At 38.5% G+C, this 19575-nt stretch overlaps 1 protein-coding gene across 1 annotated transcript in view; it reads right to left on the reverse strand.

The window, feature by feature from the left end:
* Nucleotides 1–1250: 1250 nt before the first annotated feature.
* MINDY3 (MINDY lysine 48 deubiquitinase 3) overlaps nt 1251–19575 on the reverse strand; it is an 82614-nt gene continuing 64289 nt past the window's right edge. Inside the window, exons 12-15 of the mRNA XM_052650994.1 lie at nt 8756–8828; nt 6842–6929; nt 4646–4717; nt 1251–2211 (exon numbers count right to left, since the gene is read on the reverse strand). Of these exons, the coding sequence (XP_052506954.1) occupies nt 2062–2211; nt 4646–4717; nt 6842–6929; nt 8756–8828 (383 nt within the window). The 3' untranslated portion in view covers nt 1251–2061. The remainder of the gene's footprint in view (nt 2212–4645; nt 4718–6841; nt 6930–8755; nt 8829–19575) is intronic.

Here is a 19575-nt window from a genome sequence, read left to right on the forward strand (position 1 = left end):
TTGCACGTGAATGATTGTTTTTGCATCGTTATTTACTTTCAGTTTGTTTTTGAGATGAAAGCTTACCTTTTTAATTTCCCAACTTTCTATAAGGTTACACATTTGCATTTAAGCACTGCTTTATTTCTATCCCACAGTTTTGCTATCTGCTATTTTCATTATCATTCAGCAAAAAATACGTTCTAATTCCCACTGCAATTCCACTTTGACCCTTGGCTTTTTCAGAAGTGTGCTGCTTAATCTCCAGACTTTTGGGGGTTTTTCTAGGTTTGTTTTATGGTGCAGCCTATGGTCTAGGGTTAAGTATCCCACATGGACGTGAAAAGAAAATGTTATCTGCAGTTGTCTAATGTCATGTTAGACAGTTGTCAGATCAAGCTAAGGTCCCAGTCATGGGAGTTAAGGCACCTACACTCTCCTAGCTGGGCCTCCAGACTAAGAGGCAGACAAGCCACTCCCAATGTATTTTGTTCAAACCCCTGAGCCATAGGCTTTATAAAATGATTATGTCATGAAGTTTTAGAATGGTTTGTTATGAAACAATTCTAAGAATAACAGATTATATTGTAGACTCAATGTTTATGAATAGAATCTATGGTTTTTCATAATCCTTATGGAATTTAGGAGCAGAGTTAGAGAATTAATTCTAGCATAATATTTTATATCCATTTGGAAATAAGATTAACCCCAAATACTGACATTTTACAGCTGTAATTGTAGTAGCTAGTATCACACTCCTAATACAGTGCTACTGAAAGTTGTTATAGATAAAATTGGGGGTTTTCCTATGCTAAAATCTACTTATCATTGTTAATGTGTACAAAAATATAAATAAAACCCCCAAGAGATTTATAGAGGAAATACATGTTATTGAAGTAAAAGTTTAGTTCTGAAATTCATTATGAGGCTATCTTGTCTGCCTTAAGTGAAGTGTTTTCTGGGTATTCACATTTCAAATTATTGGGCAATGAAACTATTGAAATACAGTAATTGCTCTCAAAAGTACACAGAAAGGGGCTTCTGTAACTTTGTCTACTGATGAAGACAGCTGTGTCCCCCAGGTTTTGGTGCTTCCGACCATTTGAGTTACTAAGTGCAAGGTTTGGTCTCCCTGTTGAGGTGCTGTGTGAGTCCAATAGGTATTTGTTCTGTGCTCTCAGGCCTACTGGGCAGACTCATTTAAGAGTACGTTATTTTGAGCTATGAATGTAAACAAATCAAGGGTAAAGTTAAAGAAAAAAAGTGTTTATTTAGGCCATCGACTAGGATCATAATAAATAATGCAATATACTAATGTAATAACAGATGTTCTCATGCATTTATCACATTTGTAAATATACAAGAAAGCTGGCTTACAGGGCTGTTGGGACAAATTTGGAAATGTGTAGTTGGCAATACAGTGAAAGTTAACAGTGTTAAGACTATCAAACAGATTCTCTTTCCTATCATTTTTTAAAATACATCCTCTATATATCTGTGAATAAATGGTAATGTTCCCTTATAGTTTCTACTTTTTTATACACATGCCAGAGCTAAGCCAATTGTCAAAGATTCAGGTTGATAATTTGTTATTTATCAATATTTCTAATGGAAACCAGATTTAAGAAATAATGAAGGTAAAAACTCTTTTGCATTTCAATGTAGAGGCTGATGCATTGCATGCCAGAATCACTTAAACAATAAACGGTGCCTGAATGAAATTAAATCCCAAAGTAGAAGTCTATAAATAGTAACCTTGATACTCAATATAAAAATGCTATTATAATATGATGTCTGTAATTTGGCAAATGACCAAATTATCTGACTGCAACAGTGATGAACTTTGATTAAAGCTTAGTTTTGCTAGTAAATTTCACATAAAGAATTTAAATAGGGTAACCTTTAACATAAAGCTTTAAAACAAATAATTTAAACATATCTTGAACACTGAAAATGTGTCTTTAATTGTTATTTACAGTTTATCAGTGATGCCAGTGTACAGCTTCATTGGGCCACTTGCCAGTCTTGCATCCTTTTTTCAACATCTGCTATTACAATCTTCTTTATAAATACTTAGGCGAATCAGTTTAGTGAAGGAGAGCGATCTGTGGTCCAGAGTAATTCAATGTATGGCCATTTGGTTTGGAGACAGCGTTTAATGGGCGTGTCATCTGTCTGTAGCAGGGGGTCTTCAAACCCCATAACAACTGCGGTTCCTTCCACATACATTACCTATTGAACAGAAGCAAGCCACTGAGGTCAATCAATCTTAGCAAAGAAAATTCACTCTTCAAATGTTGCCTCATCATTCAAATGCTACCTTATTTCAGATAAAAAGTTGTGATAAAAATACAGCTATATATTCTGAGAAGGACTTATAATGAAAGCAGAAAATAAAGTGCTGAATTTCCAGAGCTGGAAGCAAACTGGATATTTGTCAACGAAATTTTCTGTTATTGCATTAAATACTTCTGAAGTGCTCTTCATTTTGGTTTGGCACAAGAAATCATGGAGAAAAAAAGACTTCAGTCAGAAACAGAAATCAAATAGCAGGAAAAGGTTGATGGATAAAAAACTAGGTAATTGATATGCAGTGGCAGGTGGAGGTCAAAAAAGGTTTCATTCTAATTTAAAAAACTTTTAGACATTATCTATGAAGTAACATACTGACAATAAGTTAGCATTTATAAGCACTCACTGTATACATGAAAGCATTGTCATTAATTTCGCTTAATAACAGAATATTCTAATTGCATAATTTGAAAGACAACAGAATAAGCCTGCTGTGTTGAAAAAGTATGTATAATGATTTTCACACTCAGTGGCTGATACACATGATTGTAATTATGTTCTTCCAAGATAAAAGCTATAAACTTAGCCTTAAGTTGGAATCTCCTTAAAATACATTAACTACAGGAGTGGAGTATTTTCTATTACTAGGTCAGGTACTTTGGTTTCTTAATTAGGTTCTAGTTTTGATGGAGTAACTTTACTATTAAAACCCTAAGTAATCATGCTTTTTAGCTCTCTAAAGCAAAACTTCTTTTTCTCAAAAATTGTCCACCAAGCATATAACAGGTTATCATAATGAACAAGAAAGACAAGACCTCTCTTCCATGAGAAACTTTCCTTGGTCACAGTGTCAGAGCAGAAGTGCTCAGGGCTGAGTACCATGATCTCCTCTATGGCCTCACCAGCCTGGGCTGCACCGGTGGGTCAGGCTCCCTTCCACTTGGCCAGCCTTCTCCTGCTACTTGTTTCCTCAGGTATTTTTAATAATATTGTCTATGCGGTATAATGTAAGTAACTTTATGTTATACCTTTGCAGCTTAATAGTATAGTACATGCTTTGCATTCTAATTCTTATGTCCTGTTGTCAGGTTAACAGTTCATCTTTGATTTCTGATCTTTTTGTTAGTCATGTCAGACACTTGTTATGAGCGTGACTTAAAAACTTACTATACACATATAGCGTAGGCAAGCAGACCAAGGACAGAACTGGGTTTCAGGAACTCAGTTGAGTCCCTGCTCTGCCAGTGACTGGCCGTGTGACCCTGGGTGAGTCGCTAATCTCCCTGTCCCAGAGGCTTCATCTGTAAAATACAGATAACATTTGACTGATCTACTTTGCAGGGATTGTGTAGGCAAGTAACTACTTTGTGACTACAAAGTACCATCTAGTACAAGGCTACACAGAACCTACAACTAGATGAAGTGCTCATTAATTTACACAGTAGGACCGAACATACAAGTTCTCTTTTTATTGACAATTTCTAAACCTAGGGCAGGTTTAGATGTGCCCTAATGCACATGACGATCTGTTTTCTGTAGCCATCCTCAGTATATCAGATACACATGAAGTCAGCAAGGGTACTTCAAATAAAAAGGCATGTTAGGCCTTAGTCCTTCTAATATGAGCTATATCTACTGTGAGTCTTAACTGGAATAAATGCAAACAGAGTAGATAGATCTTATGTGTTGCCAAGCTCATTAATCAAAGAGGGTGAATTGGCAAGACCAAACTTCTGCTGTAGAGTGGGTGAGTACATCTGGAAGTGAAGCACCCATGGGCCCTTGTCTGAGATTCAAGAAGGCAAGATCAGAGCACAGCGGGTGAACCACAGGCTCGGAGGGAGACACCCTTCGCTCCAGCTCTGCTGTCTCCTTGCTGCCTGACCTTGGTGAGCTGCTTCCTTCTCTGTGCCTCAATTTTCTCTACTGTAAACAGAGAATATGCAAGAATACTTAGTTCATGAGGTGGGGTGAAACTTTGGAGAAAACAAAGTGCTGATGACAATTCTTGGTACATCCTCAATAAATGCTCGCTGTTATGGTTATTAACTTAAATCCTTTAAAATATATATATATATTTTTAATAAATCTGCCTCTTGCCCCTTCTTTCAAGTGGATCAATAACTTTAGTGGACTAAACTTAATTTTGTAACAACATGTATGCAGATGAGTTACCTTGTTATAGTGAAACCACTGCTCCAGAATTCCAATGACTCTCTCACTGAGTCCAGGTCTATGATAAGCTGTGACAGTAAAGAGACTCCCAGAATAACCTCCTTGCTTAGGCATCAGTTTTATGGGACTCAGACATTGTAATACATACTCCTGTATTTTATCAACTCAGGTGAAGACAAATTACACTGAGTTATCATACCTTTTCATTGTAATTTGACTGTTTTAATCCATTGTAGTGGTAGACAGTAAAAGACTCTGGACCACTGGAACCCTATATTATAAATAACCAACAATTAAAACTGTATATCAGGCAATTTCTAACTAGCAATTCAAAGTAAAATGGAAGCTTCTTAATTCCACAGCCTTTGATTACGGAATCAGTTGACAAAGCAAGACACTTAGATTTATGTACTTAATGTTAGGTAAAAGACGACCAGGACACCAAAAAAAAAACCAAACCTGTCTAACAAGCTTTTTAATGATGAAGCGCAACAGGGCGGGATTCCTGGACCCAAACGAGGCAGGTCGAGGAAGTCCGTGCCCGGCCGTGTTAGAAGCAGCTTATATAAGTTTGTTGCGAGGGATGGTCAGGTTAATGGATGGGGATTTGGATAGGTCGTCGGGCCGAGGTGTCGCGGGCTGATAGGTCCTTCTACGTGGCTGGGGTGGGGCGGATTTGGCGAACTGTGCTGTCACTGGTCCCCGGGATCTGGGAGGCTCCTTCCTTAGGGACTTCTCCCGCCGGTGGGGGAGGGAAGGGGCGGCCCATCATGGCCCCCGGGGTCCGACCTTACACTTTAGTACTATAAAATCTAAAAGCTGAAATAGTTGCATCTGGGGAAGAGACTAGAGATTGGCAAAGCAGTGATTTTTATGATACGTTCTTCTACAGTAGTTTATGGTTTTAAATATGTGCATGTATGGGGGTGGAGATGAAACTTGGCCCAGTCCCAGAAGCTCTTGGAACCCACCTTCCAGGCACTACCTACCTCTTCTATCCTTCAGGTATTCTGAGCTATTCCTTCCTGCTCGTTTAGTTCATGCTGGGATTTGTAACCAAGAATCCTAAAAATGTAGGACCTAAGCCGCTTTTCCAGTCTTGTCCCCAACCACTACCTTTCTCAGTTCTCTGAGACAAGCATATTCCTCATCTTCACATGAAAAGACCTTTTGTTGTCAGCTCTGTGCACATTTGTGATTTTTTTTCAACTCCTCTTCTTTTACAAGATTTAGTTCAAGTCTTACTTATACTAATTGGACTTCCAGTTGTCTCAATAATTTGTGCATCATATTTTAAAAGAGTTCATCTTTTTAACTTTTTTACTTTTCATGTCTAGAATCTACGCTCTTTTTTGTATCCCACTAAAAAGCTTTATAAGACATATCAACCATCTTATTTATACACAAGTCAGTGCAATTACTTAGATAAATGATTTGACTGGATTTTCAGAGTTAATATATTTTAACTTACAAAATAAATATTTTACTGCAGTTCTGGTAACAAGTGGTACAAAATAAATAGCAACAAAAGGTAATGTAACTGCACTAAAATGCTTTGTCTCTGGGCTTAGACAACCTACACTGGATCCTGAATGGGCCTCGTGCTAGCAGTATAACCTTAAGCCATTTTTTTAAGTTCTCTAATCTTCAGTTTCCTCACTGGCAAAATTGGGGAAAAATAATATGCAATTCAGAAGGTACACAGTATCTCATGCATAGTACATGCTTATTAAATGCTAGCTGCTTCTGCTATTTTTACTGTAAACTATGCTGGTATCTGATGAAATCACAACACACCTTGCTAAATAATTTGAGGGAGTGGTAAAACCCTGCACTCCGACAGGAGGAAAAGTTAAGTGTAGGCTGTAGAATTAGCCAGTGACATAGACATGACCCAACATGAAATAGTACGGTTCCACTCAAAGGGTCTCCTTTAATGCAACTAAAATTCTCCTGGGACACAGGAGCACTGGTAGGAGTTCGCACTACATACAGGATCCTTAACCTTCTTTGCTAGCATTGAGAAAGTTCTAAAGATACATACCAATCTATTGACAATAGTTACCTGAAAGAAGTTACCCAGGGGCAGGAGGGGATTAAGACAATCTTTCTGTTTTTATTCCACGTATTTCTGAATTTGAATCTTTCTTTAGAAAACAGTATCAAAATGTCTATATTGGTGTATATACTGGCTTCCACCACCTCTGTCCTTGAATCAAAATTTTACATTATTGTATTGGAACATACATGCCCTTCTATCCTCTTGGTCTGGGCAAGTATTTATATAATAATAGTGCTTTCTTAGTCTAATATCTGCATGTTAGAACATGTTTAGTAGGGAAAAATGCTGAAACAATCATAATATGATCATCCCAATAGAACAAAACAATGTTACCTGATCAGGAAAAAATTCTTGAAGAAATGGACCCAATAATATGATCCCTAATCCTTCTGGATCTAATTTATTCTTCATGAGATTTATACTATGGAGAGAGAAAAAAGAAAAACAGTGGATACCACAGGAAAAAAAGCTTATTTTTCTTCTTTCATGATTAAATTACTGGTACTGCAACACATTTGACTGCCAAAAATCCTGAGAGCTGTTCTTTTTTAGACCCTTAATGACAAATACACAGGAATGACATCTAATTTGCCAAAACTTGGTTATTTTTAAACCAGAGTAATCTGTTACTATTTAGAATTTAAATTATGATGATGACTTTGGAATATTGTTCCTTATTAGGTAAAGTAACTTAAAAACCCAGGCTTGTAAAAGCAGGCCTATAGCCTCCCAAAGGCACATTCCCTTTGCTTCATAGGTATGCCTGAATTTAGCTACCAAATGAGGCATTTAGGCTTAAAAATAACCATCCTTTTCTTTTACGTTAAAGAGAAAAAGGAACAGTGTCAAAGGTAGCAGTACATCAGATAATCAAAAACATTTCCTGAAAAGCTCACTTTCAAGAACCAAATGAGGTGGAGGCTTAAAATTCTTAGACAGTGTAAACTGAAGGTTGTGAAAGGTAAGACAATTCTCAAAGAGCTAATAAAGTACACTGAATCTCAGGAAGTGGCATGACTGTTGTTCCAGTAGTGGTCTGGAGTAGAGTTTGGCAGAGCCCTTACCATTTGGTGTCACTGAGGTTGCTGAAAGGTATTATGTGTAGAAAGAAGGCAGAGAAGAGTGGACTGCAGTTTAAAGAGTTTTAAAAATGAAAATGGTCTTTTCAGAACATTTTTATTTTCCATATTACCTCTCAGGTTAAAAAGATAACTTTTATACAGTTGACCCTTGCATAACATGGGTTTGAACTGCCAGGGTCTACTTACACAAACACACACATGTATTTTTCAATCAATATATACATATATCATAAATAAATTTCTCTTATGATTTTCCTAATAACCTTTCCTTTAGCTTACTTTAAGAATACAGTAATACATATATATCATGTTATGAAATGAAACGAATGAAGACACAGTCATATTTACTATATTAATCCTTGATACGGTCCAGTTAGCTTATGGCCATCAAACATTATAAATGGACTGGACCAAAGGACCAAGTGAGTAACTGTCCAATCTTTCAGCGATTTCTAGAAAAACAATTTGACTCAGCTGTGCTAACTTTAATAACTGCCTTTTTCTTCCTTCCCATCTTAAGACTTCTTAGTAACCAAAATTATCCTAATTCAAGTCTCTTTTGCGTATTAGAGCAATGTAAACAAAAAGGTCTCCACTTGGTAATCAGTTGAGAAGAAATACGGTAGTTACTATTATACCATTTATTGGACTGGTTCAACTGTCTCTGAATTTCTCCTCTTTAAGTTGGAATCACCAATTATGTCTACTAAGAAAGGGTAACATCCCAGCTCTAGGTGGTGAGATTGAGACATTATTTCATACTTTCAAAGAAAATATAGCCAAACTAACTGAAAACAGAATAGTATCAAGTTCTAAAAACTGTATACCAATATGTTTTGGGTTGTTTTTGCTGAATCCTTTCCTTAAATGTTTGTTAGCTAAAGCTTTTTCACTGTCAGATATACTTTCGGAAAAAGGAAAAAAAAAGGAAATGTAGATCAAAGGTGATTTTTAATAACCTATATTTGATCAATATATTATGTATTTGATTAAAAGATGTGTCCACCTAACTAGAGATTTTCCCATGGATAATAAAGATCCCAAATTTATAGAAGTTATAGATGTAATGATGTACATTATTAATGAAGACAATGGCCACGTGGGGCAGTTAAAAGAGTTCTCCCACCCTCCCCCCTCACTAAATAACACTTTGTATGTATCTTACTATTCAGGATCTGAAACAAGGTCCAAGGCTTTCATCACATCTTCTAGAAGTGAGTCAGGTATGAATCCATTATCTGAGAAAATATATTACAGAAACATTTTAGATAGTTTACTTCAAGAAATGCTATTACTGCTGATCACAGACACCAGTGAAAAGTCAGTAAGAGGTATACAAAGAGTTAAGGAATAGCATATTCAGCTTATTTTGGGCACAATGTCTATTATTATTAGGTTCTTTTTTTTCCATTAGTGTTCTTGAGCACATAGGCAAAGATTTATTTTCAAGGTTAGTTTTTAATACAAAAATAACCACATGACTTCTACCTGAGAACACCAAAGAAACCTTAAAGCCAAATTACTTCTTAAACAGGCTTACAAATTTAAATGATGTAAGTTTTTTCTACTTAAGTTTATAACAACTATTTATTAATTAGGTTTATTTTTCAATAAATAATGTAAACCTTTAAATTCCCTTTAACAAATCCAACTTAAATAATCCTTTACCAATAAATTCCTCGTCACAATGTTATGTAATTTTTTGAAAGGATTTTCATGATCGATTGCTATTTAGATCTCTAATAATATAAGATCAAGAAAAGATACCTCTTGACTTAAATCAACAGACCTGACTTAAATAAAAGCCAAAGATTTAACAGGAGAAAAAAAAAAAGCTGGGACATAGGGTAGACTCAAATGTTGATGAAGACTAGTCAACAGAAAATACTCCTGTTCTAGGGCTCAATGAGGATGGGAAATGGCCCAAACTCAGATGATGCAACAGAGCATGACACACAAAAAAAGCTTCTGGGCTGTCTGAAATCACAGTGCTTTTAAACGAGCAAGTTGTTGATGCCCTTAAATGTACAACACTCGAGTTCCTCTACCCATTTACTCATTCTGAAGACTGTCTTGGCTTCCGATCAGCTTCCAACATGATACCCTTTTTCAGGGATTATGATAATAATAACACCATACCCTTTTCAGGGGTTAGAATAATAAAAATAAAAATCTGGTTTTGGAAAATGAGGTGTCCAAAAGTCCTGCTTCTGTCATCAAACCACAAAATAAAGCATAGCTGCTCTTTCTGGATGTAGTGTGTACTCTGTCTCTACCAGAAAGGAAACAAAGAAGTTATGATTCTTTAAAGTCTTTTCTTAAACCTCCTAAGCACATGCTTATTCATATGAAGACTGACTGGCCTTGACTAAAAGGCTGAGAATCATTTAGGATAATTAAAAATTTTCCTAAACATAATTTTATTAAGTGGGGGTTTAGAATAATTCCAGTTTGTCAAGCTACCAATAATTTACAATATAGAGAATAAAGCACTTGTTTTAAGGCACCTGTGAAAATATTCCAACTTTGTAAGCCTAACTTGAGTTCGAAAGGTAGAAAAAAATTACTCATTTTGCTTAGTTAGGTCACAGCTAAAAGCTTAGCATCTCCTAATGTAAAACAGGCTTTATCAGGTCACTGGCAGACAGAAACAGTTCTGTGTTTATGGGTTATCACATGTATCACTCGACACAGGCAGTGTGTATTACAATATTCTTCAGAAGCACTGAATGGCAGGCAGCCTTATCTCTTCTTACTGTAACTGAGACTCTGCTCCCATCCTCAGAAAAAGCTAATTGGCTGTATAAGATACAAACAACAAGCAGGAAAACAACACAATGACCTCGTTAACTCAAACATGATTTACCTCAAAATGTAACCACTCTAACACTTTTTAAGCGGCCTATGAGATTTACAGCTTGTAAACACGGAGCACAGCAGTGACTATAAGCCAGTGACTCTATTTTTTTATACGTACAGTATAACTAGAGACTGGAGAGTGTTTTTTCAATAGCTCACAGACTTTTAATATACCCAAGATCAGAAAAGGAGATTTGGAATTACCTTTTTAAAACACTGATTTTGAAGTTACTTTATTCTTTAGCAGTCATTCATATCAAGACAAGTTCTTTAGAAAAAGAAGCCTTAAGTCTAAGCAGATGAAACTCATGCCATCTAGGATTTGGTTGGTTCCACAGAGAATATGGAAATAGAGACACAATGATAAGATGACCTCAATATCAACAGCAGAGGAAACCTGAGAGTCAATCTGTTGACTTCTCAAGCTATTCTTGCCTGGAAAATTCCACGTACAGAGGAGCCCAGTGGGCTGTAGTCCATGGGCTACAGTGCTGGGGGTTGTAAAGAATGGGACATGACTGAGTGAGCACGTGTGCATACACATGCACATACACACACACACACACACACACACACAGAGGCAGGGCTAAGAAACAAAAGGAAAAAGGAGAATGTGAATGCATCAGTAATTTAACCACATGAATATAAAACAGACTTGTGCAGGCGTTCCACCTCGGAAGAATGGGGAGGATAAGAGGGGGCACTGTGTGTGTGACAGTGAGCTGGTGAGCAGCTACAGAGCCAATGTTCACATACAGTTAAGTTGTGTTTTAAGACATTTGAAAAGGAGGGGAAAAGCTGTTTGTTTACAAATTTGAAAGAGTTTTGCTTTTTCAAAACAAGTAAACAGATGGTAAGAAGTGCCCAGCTCCTAGAGTGTGAGAGGAGGGACACAGCACAGAGCAGTGCCAGGAAGGAGCGTTGACAGCAGAGTGAGTTAACAACCTGCTGGGTACGACGAGAGTTCATGAGGAAGAAGTCAGAGCTGGACATGAAGGAAAAGGGAGCACCCACTGTGATTCCCACTGGGAAAACCTGGGGAAGACAAGGGGAACCCGGCAGGTCTCTCTTAGCAGAGGCCGCAGTTGATGGAGAGCTGCAGGAGAAGAGCTGTGTCAGGAGTTCAAGCAGGTGAGCGAGAGCTTGAGAGGAGGCAGGACCCAGCATTGGGACCGTAATATATTCAAACCTCTGTAGATGAGAAGAGTAAAGTTTCTTAGGAACAGAGGAGAAAATCGAGAGCTAGTTATTGTTTATTCTTTAGTGGCCAAGTTGTGTCTGACTCTTTGCGACCCCAAGGACTGTAGCCCGCCAAGCTTCCCTGTCCATGGGATTTCCCAGGCAGGAATACTGGAGTGGGTTGCCATTTCCTAGAAGAGATCTAATTGAGAAGAATGTAAATACTGTTGGTCTTAGTCAAGAAAATAATAAATTATTTTTATTAAATGTTGCATCGTACTTTACCTATTATTATCAATACTTTAATAACATAAACAATTTAGTAGAACTCTTAAAGAAAGTGAAAGTGAAGTCGCTCAGTCATGTCCGACTCTTTGCGACCCCGTGGACTGTAGCCCACCAGGCTCCTCCGTCCATGGGATTCTCCAGGCAAGAATACTGGAGTGGGTTGCCATTTCCTTCTCCAGGGGATCTTCCCGACTCAGGGATTGAACCCACGTCTCCCGCATTGCAGGCAGATGCTTTAACCTCTGTGACTTTGGCCCTGAGGCAGGGTCCAGGCATTTTTGTGGTTGCTTTTGCCCTGGTCTCCTGTCCCATGTCTCCCTGCTGCTTTGCTTCTCTGGCTCCTGGACGGCAGGGAAGACAGCCCCAGGACCAGCACAGAGCTTGATACAAGAAGCTGCTCAATCACAGTTCTGACAATTATTCAAGCTAACCCTAACTTTAGACTTACATAAACTGCTCTGTTCGGGCACCATCGTTCAACCAAAAACAGCTTTGTTAACTGTACCTATGAAGTTTGGAAAGAAATGAGTAGTTGATTTCTGGCCTATCTTGCAGAACCACTTCACCTTATGTGATGGGAAAGTTACAAACCAAACCAAACATGGTGCAGAATACAGAAAAGAGTACTATGGTGGGGGTGGGGATCAAATTAGTAATTTAGTTTGTGACTAAAAATGAATAATTTTCTATTTGGAAAACTCAGCAGTGGCCACAGGACTGGAAAAGGTCAGTTTTCATTCCAATCCCAAAGAAAGGCAATGCCAAAGAATGCTCAATCTACCGCACAATTGCACTCATCTCACACGCTAATAAAGTGATGCTTAAAATTCTCCAAGCCAGGCTTCAACAATATGTGAACCATGAATTTCCAGATGTTCAAGCTGGTTTTAGAAAAGGCAGAGGAACCAGAGATCAAATTGCCAACATCCGCTGGAACATCAAAAAAGCAAGAGTTCCAGAAAAACATCGATTTCTCCTTTATTGACTATGCCAAAGCCTTTGACTGTGTGGATCACAATAAACGGTGGAAAACTCTGAAAGAGGTGGGAATACCAGACTGCCTGACCTGCCTCTTGAGAAACCTGTATGCAGGTCAGAAAGCAACAGTTAGAACTGGACATGGAACAACAGATTGGTTCCAAATAGGGAAAGGAGTACGTCAAGGCTGTATGTTGTCACCCTGCTTATTTAACTTCTATGCAGAGTACATCATGAGAAACACAGGGCTGGATGAAGTACAAGCTGGAATCAAGATTGTTGGGAGAAATATCGATAACCTCAGATATGCAGATGACACCACCCTTATGGCAGAAAGTGAAGAAGAAGTAAAGAGCCTCCTGATGAAAGTGAAAAGAGCAGAGTGAAGATGTTGGCTTAAAGTTCGACATTCAGAAAACTAAGATCATGGCATCCAGTCTCATCACTTCATGGCAAATAGATAGGGAAACAGTGGCTGACTTTATTTTTTGGGGCTCCAAAATCACTGCAGATGGTGATTGCAGCCATGAAATTAAAAGATGCTTACTTCTTGGAAGGAAAGCTATGACCAACCTAGACAGCATATTAAAAAGCAGAAACATTACTTTGCCAACAAAGGTCCGTCTAGTCAAAGCTGTGGATTTTCCAGTAGTCATGTATGGATGTGAGAGTTGGACTATAAAGAAAGCTGAGTGCCAAAGAATTGATGCTTTTGAACTGTGGTGTTGGAGAAGACTCTTGTGAGTCCCTTGGACTGCGAGGAGATCCAACCAGTCCATCCTAAAGGAGATCAGTCCTGGGTGTTCATTGGAAGGACTGATGTTGAAGCTGAAACTCCAATACTTTGGCTACCTGATGTGAAGAACTGACTCATTGGAAAAGACCCTGATGCTGGGAAAGATTGAAGGCAGGAGGAGAAGGGTATGACAGAGGATGAGATGGTTGGATGGCATCACCGACTCAATGGACATGGGTTTGGGTGGACTCCGGGAGTTGGTGATGGACAGGGAGGGCTTGCGTGCTGCAGTCCATGGGGTCACAAAGAGTGGGACACGACTGAGCAACTGAACTGAACTGAATCCAGCTTCCTAGAGTGGACTCTATATAGCTAAACAATAAACAGTGATACTCAAATGAGAAAGTGGAGTTCATTTTCTCCATGGTAAGTAAGCTCCAGGAGTTGGTGATGGACAGGCAAGCCTGGTGTGCTGCAATCCAAAGGGTTGCAAAGAGTTGGACAAGACTGAGCAACTGAACTGAACTGAAGGTTAAGTAATAGAAAGACACAGCTCTAAGATGACTGAACAAGTTTTGTTTACTTCTTAACTATCAGATTATAGTCCTGCTAAGTCGTCCCACATAAAACTATATAGATGAAAACTACTTTATTTAATCAATAATTTTCTCTAATTAAAAAACATAACGAATTTATTTTCCTATGTATTCCTGAGGACTCCATTCTGAAAAACTGCCAACGATCATAAATTGTGTTTTCATATTGACAATAAGACAGTCTAATTTTCCTTGTAATTCAGTAAAACCCAATGGAGTCTGCTACCTCATTAATGATGGAAAAAATTGAAATTGTAAAAAGCAAACAAATCTACTACTTGTGACTGTAAGATACTAAACGTTAGTTTTAGTATCTTTGTATTCCTGATAGTTCCTTTAGAATGTAAACCAAAACTGACCTTCTAAATCACATTAGGCTTTTCAAGTCCAGATCTACTCCTCCTTATTCTGAAGGCATTTCTCTACAACGCTGTTCATCGTCTCCTAAAATATTGTGTTCAGTTATCTCCTGAACAAACTCATTCACTTATAATTTTAGGTCTCAGTTTCTCACTAAAGAAAGAAATATATAGGTATCCGAAAAGGCTCAGTACAGAAAGGCCATATGTTTGCGTTGAGAGTGGTTTGTGTTGGTGGTTACACTGGGATAAGAGTATGTTTGACATCTCGGACCATCAATTCAAATCAAAATTACACAGCACTATAAAGAGCTGACTGGAAACCCTGGGAAAATACCCAGTTCATCTGTCAAGTCATCTTACCTTACTATAATGCATTCCATTCCAGAAGGAATCTACCTCTCACACAGTGATTACTATCAATATGGGTAGAAACATGTCACCTAGTATGTCCTGAAACAGAGCAGGCATTTTACATGTGTACGTGTGTATACCACTCCACACTCACTCTCCACTGGGATGTGAGGTATAGAACATCTAGAAAAGGGGTGAGAGATGGAAGGGAAAAACAAAACAAATACCTTAAATCCTTAAGAGGAAGGTACATAACAGAAAACTGCTTGACTCGTTCTCTGAAATATATTCTTTAAAACATAAATCCTCTCGAAGCTCCAAGCTGAGCTTCCTGTGCTACACAGCTGCTTCCTAGTAGCTGGCTGTTTTACACATGACAGTGTATATATGCCAATGCTACTCTCTATTCGTCCCCTCCAGCTCCGCACCCCAGCTCCTCCCCGCCACCCCTGTATAGAAAGTCCATTCTCTTATGTCTGCATCTCTATTCCTGCCCTGGTGCAAGAGCGAGGGGATGTACGTATACATAGCTGAAACAATGACAGCACTGTAAAGCAATTACATCCCAATAAAAGAAAGAGAAGGAAAAAAAAAACCCCATAAATCGAAGCCTTGACCATTAATTTCTTACCTTTGGCATCACTTCAGTAAATACTACATGATTATTTTTCTTGTGCCCTGTCTTTGCACTCAAGTCAAACACTTTTTGCTGGCTACTACCTGCATGTAAATTGCTATTTCCTACCTTATGTTCACAGATATCACTTTCTCTTCTTTACGCTATTTGCCAGCATGACCCTCCCCACTCAGGTCTACTTGATGGCTCTCTAGCTAATCTCAGTTCACTTCAATCACATTTCTTTTAACTTTATTTATGTCAATCTTATTTTCATTTTAACTTGCTACAGTTTCCAAAAACTCTTAAGTATGATCCCAACTCCAAAGATACTAAAAGCATTTAGGAACATAAATTATTTATTTCCCATCTTTTCCATCAAAGGATTCAAAGAGGTAAGAGGATGCTTATTTTTGTCACCCTCCACGACACAGTTCAATGTGCTACACATAACCAGTGATTCCAGTTGAAGCTGTTAACTTATTAATACTATAAAACTGATTTCATTCAGTGGTAGGAAAATATAAAGATGTAAATTACTTTTACTTCTGAAGACTTAGAATGAAATGTTACTGGAAGTTTAAAAGATTATTAATTCCAAGAGGAAAGAAACTTTTTTTTTCAAGTTAATAAAAAGGTACAGTAGAAGAAACTAACTGTAGGTAAACTCACCAGTACCAACACTAATTAACTTGAGGTGTAGAGAGAAAGGAATCACACTTATAAAATACCTACTACACATTAAGCACTGCAGATGCTTTACACAACATTATTCATTTAATCTTCATAAGGACTCTTAAATAGGCTATTATATGATACATAAGAAAGCAGACTTATAGACTGAAAGGTAACTAAAGTTATATGGGTTACCAAGATTCCTAGAATTTGTGTGACTGAAAGAGTACATCTCCAAGAACAAAAAATTTCAAGACAGAAGACAATGAATTTATAAAAATAACTGAATGCTTTCAGCAGTTGATAAGGACTTCTCCAACAATGTAGGTTCCTACATGGTAATTTACAAGGGAATAGAAGGCACGACTCAGTTTTAAGGTTATCCTGGAAAAGTCAGTGAGTTAGTCGTGACCATCACCTAACTAAAGTACATAAATGCAAAGGTGATCAAAACCACCTAGTTAGCAATGATACAGTGGACAACAGAGTGATGTCTATCTATCTATGAACTTTTCAAAACAACCTCTGTTAGTGTGGTAGAGAAGCTAAGATCTGGCTCAAAAACAAATCATAAAGGTGGTTTTTCTTCTTCTGTATTTTCTTGCACAATATTACACAGAAATATTCTGGGGAGTGATATCAGCAAGATGGAGGGCTTGGACACCCCAACTCATGTCTCCCACACAAAAACCCAACAAAACAACAAACAACTACAAACTGAAGAAAACAGTCCAAGCATAGCACCAGGCTATGAAGCAGAAGCAACAAACCCATGGAGTTCCAAAATAGATTGAGGATAGTGGTGGAGAAAAGCACACCACTTTTTAAGAAGTACCCCCAGCCAAGAGCAGCCTGACACCAGGAGGGTTGCCCTGGGAGGAAGTTCACCACCTAGGGGAAAAGGAAAACCCGTGCAGGCCCCCCCCAACAGTTGCGGGGGGGCACGTGCAGCCCCTGCTGCAATGGTCTCCTACCGTCTTCATCAGCGCTGCTCCTGCACCTCCTCCAAGAAGGTCTACCCCCGGGTGCCCTGCCCTGTTTTTAGGTGCTCACCTAAAACAGCCACACAGATCAATGGAACAAGTAGAGTCCAGACATAAACCTACACATAAACAGACAATTAACTTACAACATGGGAGTTGTGATATGCAATGAATAAAGACCAGTCTCTTCAGACAAGTGGTACTGTGAAAACTGGACCACTTGTCTTACACCACACACATAATTTGATCCACTTTGAGTTAAGACTTAACTGTAAGACCAGAAACCTTAAAACTTACTTATTAGAAAACACAGGTGGTAAGCTCCAAGACACTCTTGGCATTGATTTTTTTGGATGTGATATCAAAAGCAAAAATAAACAAGTGGACTGTATCAAACTAAAAAGCTTGTGTAACAAAGGAAAATGAAAAGGCAACCTACTGAATGGGAGGATATATTTGCAAATCTCACCTCTGATAAGGGGTTACTATACAAAATATGCGAAGAACGCACAGAACTCAATACAGAAACCCCAAACACTATGATTACAATAGAGGCAGAAGATCTGAATGCACATTTTCCTATGAAGATATACTGATTATATACAACAGGTACATGAAACAGTACTCAACACTCACTAGTCATCAGGGAAATGCAAATCAAAGTCACAATAAGAAATAGCAAGTGTTCGAGAGGATGTGGAGAAAAGGGAACCCCTGTGCACTGTTAGTGGGGATGTAAACTGGTACAGCCACTATGGAGTACAGTATGAAGGTTTCTCAGAAAGTTAAAAAGAGAACTACCACATCATCCAGCAATTCCACTTCTGGGTATTTATTTGAAGGAAGAGAAAACACTACTTGAGATGCATCTTCATGTTCAATGCAGCACTGTTTACAAGCCAAGATACTGAAACACTCTAAATGTCCATCAGTGGATGAATGGATAAAGAAAATGTGGTATATACACTAAATGGAGTATTATTCAGCCAATAAAAAAGGAAGGAAATCTTTCTATTTGCCTCAACATGGATGGAACTTGGGGGCATTATGCTAAGTGAAGTAAATCAGACAAAGATAAATACCATATTATCCCAATTATATGTGGAGTGAAAAACATCTATTTCTGCTTTATTGACTATGCCAAAGCCTTTGACTGTGTGGATCACAATAAACTGTGGAAAATTCTGAAGGAGATGGGAATACCAGACCACCTGACCTGCCTCTTGAGAAACCTATAATGCAGGTCAGGAAGCAACAGTTAGAACTGGACATGGAACAACAGATTGGTTCCAAATAGGAAAAGGAGTACGTCAAGGCTGTATATTGTCATCCTGCTTATTTAACTTCTATGCAGAGTACATCATGAGAAACGCTGGGCTGGAAGAAGCACAAACTAGAATCAAGATTCCTGGGAGAAACATCAATAACCTCAGATATGCAGATGATACCACCCTTATGGCAGAAAGTGAAGAGGAACTAAAGAGCCTCTTGATGAAAGTGAAAGTGGAGAGTGAAAAAGTTGGTTTAAAGCTCAACATTCAGAAAATCAAGATCATGGCATCTGGTCCCATCACTTCATGGGAAGTAGATGGGGAAACAGTGGAAACAGTGTCAGACTTTATTTTTGGGGGCTCCAAAATCACTGCAGATGGTGACTGCAGCCATGAAATTAAAAGACGCTTACTCCTTGGAAGGAAAGTTATGACCAACCTAGATAGCATATTAAAAAGCAGACACATTACTTGGTCAACAAAGGTCCGTCTAGTCAAGGCTATGGTTTTTCCAGTGGTCATGTATGAATGTGAGAGTTGGACTGTGAAGAAAGCTGAGTGCCAAAGAATTGATGCTTTTGAACTGTGGTGTTGGAGAGGACTCTTGAGAGTCCCTTGGACTGCAAGGAGATCCAACCAGTCCATTCTGAAGACTTCTTTGGAAGGAATGATGCTAAAGCTGAAACTCCAGTACTTTGGCCACTTCATGTGAAGAGTTGACTCATTGGAAAAGACTCTGATGCTGGGAGGGATTGGGGGCAGGAGGAGAAGGGGACGACCCAGGATGAGATGGCTGGATGGCATCAATGACTCAATGGACGTGAACCTGAGTGAACTCCAGGAGTTGGTGATGGACAGGGAGGCCTGGCGTGCTGTGATTCATGGGGTTGCAAGGAGTCGGACACGACTGAGCAACTGAACTGAAGTGAAACAAGACTGAGCTCACAGATACAGGAACAGATTGGTGGTTGCTAGAGGCAAGGGGTAGGGGAGTAGGTGAAAGGAGTAAAAGATGTCAGAGGTGCCACCTTTCAGTTATAATACGAGTCATGGGATGTGATGTACAGCATGGTGACTAGAGTTAATCATAC

This window comes from Budorcas taxicolor, chromosome 13 (assembly GCF_023091745.1).
Source record: "Budorcas taxicolor isolate Tak-1 chromosome 13, Takin1.1, whole genome shotgun sequence".
NCBI lineage: Eukaryota > Metazoa > Chordata > Mammalia > Artiodactyla > Bovidae > Budorcas > Budorcas taxicolor.